Genomic DNA, 2,564 nt, shown 5'->3' with positions numbered 1-2,564 from the left:
TTCCTCAACTTAATGTGTTGCTTAAAATAATCCTTCTGCATCCAGTATGTGACACTGTGAGTGTTGCACGGCCAGATACGGCTCAGCTGACTCAGATAAGGAGATATATGATACATTATGTGGTGATATGCCCGTGGACTGTACTTAATGTTACTCTGATCCGGTTACTTATGTTGTGGCAGATATTTAAGTAAGCTTTCTTAACGCTAATGTTCTAATAGTCAGATTGCTCTGAAGATGGGAGGTGATATTCTATTAATGTTCACGTTCACACAGTCGGTGATTTCTGCCGGCCGTCTTTCCTGCAACGGCAGCTTTTCTGTATTTCCTTTCTCCTGTAATATGACTTGATCGCTTTTAACTCCGCACACTGAGCTCTGATTGGTCAGCAGGCAGTGCTTTCACTGAGTTGAGCTCTTAGCCTGCAACCTAACCTGCTCCGGGGCAGGTTAGCCGCTCAGCATCAGTTACCATGGAGATCTAGCCCGCTAAAAAGAGAACCAGCTTCGTAGGACCGGAAACCCAGAGTTTTCCCTGAAGTTAGCCGCTAAGAGAACATCCTGCTTCGTAGTACAGGCCTCTGTTCATTAAACACACCTGTCCTCACACCTGTTCAGTAAACACACCAGGTCAGTAAACACACCTGGTCAGTAAACACACCTGTCCATTCTCAGTCCCTCTGAGGGCTTCAGATCCAGACCAACCATCACTAAAATCCGTCATCCAATTAAAGTGGAGTTCAAAAGTGTTTGTTTAGCTGTGATTGGCTGAAGATCTGCTGTGATTGGCTGAGGCTCTGCTGTGAATGGCTAATGCTCTGATTGGCTGATTTTCTTCTGCAGAAGTACCGTGTCCTGGTGTATAACGGGGATGTGGACATGGCCTGTAACTTCATGGGGGACGAGTGGTTTGTGGAGTCTCTGCAGCAACAGGTAACTTTAACATTATACATGTTCCTCTGTGTGTGTGTGTGTGTGTGTGTGTGTGTGTGTGTGTGTGTGTGTGTTTCCTGTGTGTTTGTGGTGCGACCCGTGTATGTTACCTGTGGGGTTTTACCTGTGTTGCTTCCCGTGTGTCTCAGGTGTGTGTGGTGTTACCTGTGTGTGTTACCAGTCTCTCAGGTGTGTGTTTACCTGTGTGTGTGCATGTTGTGTCTCGTGTGTGTGTGTGTGTGTGTTACCTGTGTGTGTTACCAGTGTTTCAGCTGTGTGTGTGTTACCGGTGTGTGTTTCAGCTGTGTGTGTTACTGTGTTTCAGGTGGAGGTGCAGAGGCGTCCCTGGCTCTTTGACGATGTGAACGGTCGGCAGGTCGGAGGCTTCGTCAAAGAGTTCGACAACATCGCCTTCCTGACTGTGAAGGTAAGCGCCTCACTTCCTGTGATGTCATCTCTGTGGGCGGGGGTCTTACCTGTCTGTCTAATGACTGCGTCTATGATCGAGTGATATTTACCTTTTTTAATATACATTTAAAGAAATGTCGCCATTATTAAACTATTTATTGCAAATTAAAACTGAGATTACATTTTTTTTTCCCAGTTTGACCTTTTGATTGGTTCTCCTACAGGGTTCTGGTCACATGGTTCCATCAGATAAACCAATCGCTGCCTTCGCCATGTTCTCCAGATTCATCAAGAGGCAACCCTACTGACCTCTGACCTCTCTGTGACCCCCGTTCAGTTTGGGCTCTCTGGGCATTTATGTTTGTTTATATCTTTCTTCCTGTCACTGCCAGCCAATCAGCTGCCCTTACAGCTTTTAACATTTTTGTAAATGAATCGCCTCAACCTCCAGCCAATCACAGCGCTCCACTCGGCTGTTGCCATGGAAACGAAACTGCCGCCTGTTTATGTTTGAATGTGAATCTTGTTTCTGAATAAAGGGAAAACCAGGAAATAAAGTCTGAACTCTGACCTTCATTTCTAACGTTTTATACATCGAACTGATTTATTAGTTATAGTAATTGTACTTGAGTAAAAGTAGAAGTACTCAGATCTTGTACTTGAATAAAAGTAGAAGTACCAGAGTGTAGGAATACTCTGTTACAGTAAAAGTCCTGCATTCAAAAATGTTCCTCAAGTAAAAGTAGAAAAGTATTCTCATTAAAATATAGTGAAAGTAGCGACAGTAAAAGTAGTCATTGTGCAGATTGGTCCATTTCAGAATACAGGACTGTCTCAGAAAATTAGAATATTGTGATAAAGTTCTTTATTTTCTGTAATGCAATTTAAAAAAACAAAAATGTCATACATTCTGGATTCATTACAAATCAACTGAAATATTGCAAGCCTTTTATTATTTTAATATTGCTGATTATGGCATACAGCTTAAGAAAACTCAAAAATCCTATCTCAAAAATTAGAATAGTTCCTCAGACCAAGTAAAAAAAAAAGATTTATAACAGCAAAACACAATCAAACATTTGAAAATGTCCATTAATGCACTCAGTACTTGGTTGGGAATCCTTTTGCACGGATTACTGCATCAATGCGGCGTGGCATGGAGGCAATCAGCCTGTGGCATTGCTGAGGTGTTATGGATGCCCAGGATGCTTCAATAGCGGCCTT

The 2,564-nt window shown here is 42.7% G+C and overlaps 1 protein-coding gene across 1 annotated transcript; it reads left to right on the top strand.

The window, feature by feature from the left end:
- The first annotated feature begins 797 nt into the window (after nt 1–797).
- LOC104962428 (lysosomal protective protein-like) lies at nt 798–1,916 on the top strand. The gene is made up of 3 exons (XM_010790862.1): nt 798–932; nt 1,258–1,359; nt 1,565–1,916. The coding sequence occupies exons 1-3, from the start codon at nt 879–881 to the stop codon at nt 1,646–1,648; spliced, it is 240 nt and encodes a 79-aa protein (XP_010789164.1). The 5' UTR covers nt 798–878; the 3' UTR covers nt 1,649–1,916.
- The last annotated feature ends 648 nt before the right edge of the window (nt 1,917–2,564 follow it).

This window comes from Notothenia coriiceps, unplaced genomic scaffold (genome assembly GCF_000735185.1).
Source record: "Notothenia coriiceps isolate Sejong01 unplaced genomic scaffold, NC01 NC01_scaffold00034724, whole genome shotgun sequence".
NCBI lineage: Eukaryota > Metazoa > Chordata > Actinopteri > Perciformes > Nototheniidae > Notothenia > Notothenia coriiceps.
Note: the sequence above shows the minus strand (reverse complement) of the source record. Positions and strands in the feature narration are given on the sequence as shown.

Excerpts from the sequence above, each read along its gene's own strand:
- LOC104962428 (XM_010790862.1), top strand. The coding sequence starts at position 879 with ATGGCCTGTAACTTCATGGGGGACGAGTGGTTTGTGGAGTCTCTGCAG. Across the intron at positions 933-1,257 it reads TGGAGTCTCTGCAGCAACAG|GTGGAGGTGCAGAGGCGTCC; the intron begins GTAACTTTAACA and ends ACTGTGTTTCAG. Across the intron at positions 1,360-1,564 it reads TCGCCTTCCTGACTGTGAAG|GGTTCTGGTCACATGGTTCC; the intron begins GTAAGCGCCTCA and ends GTTCTCCTACAG.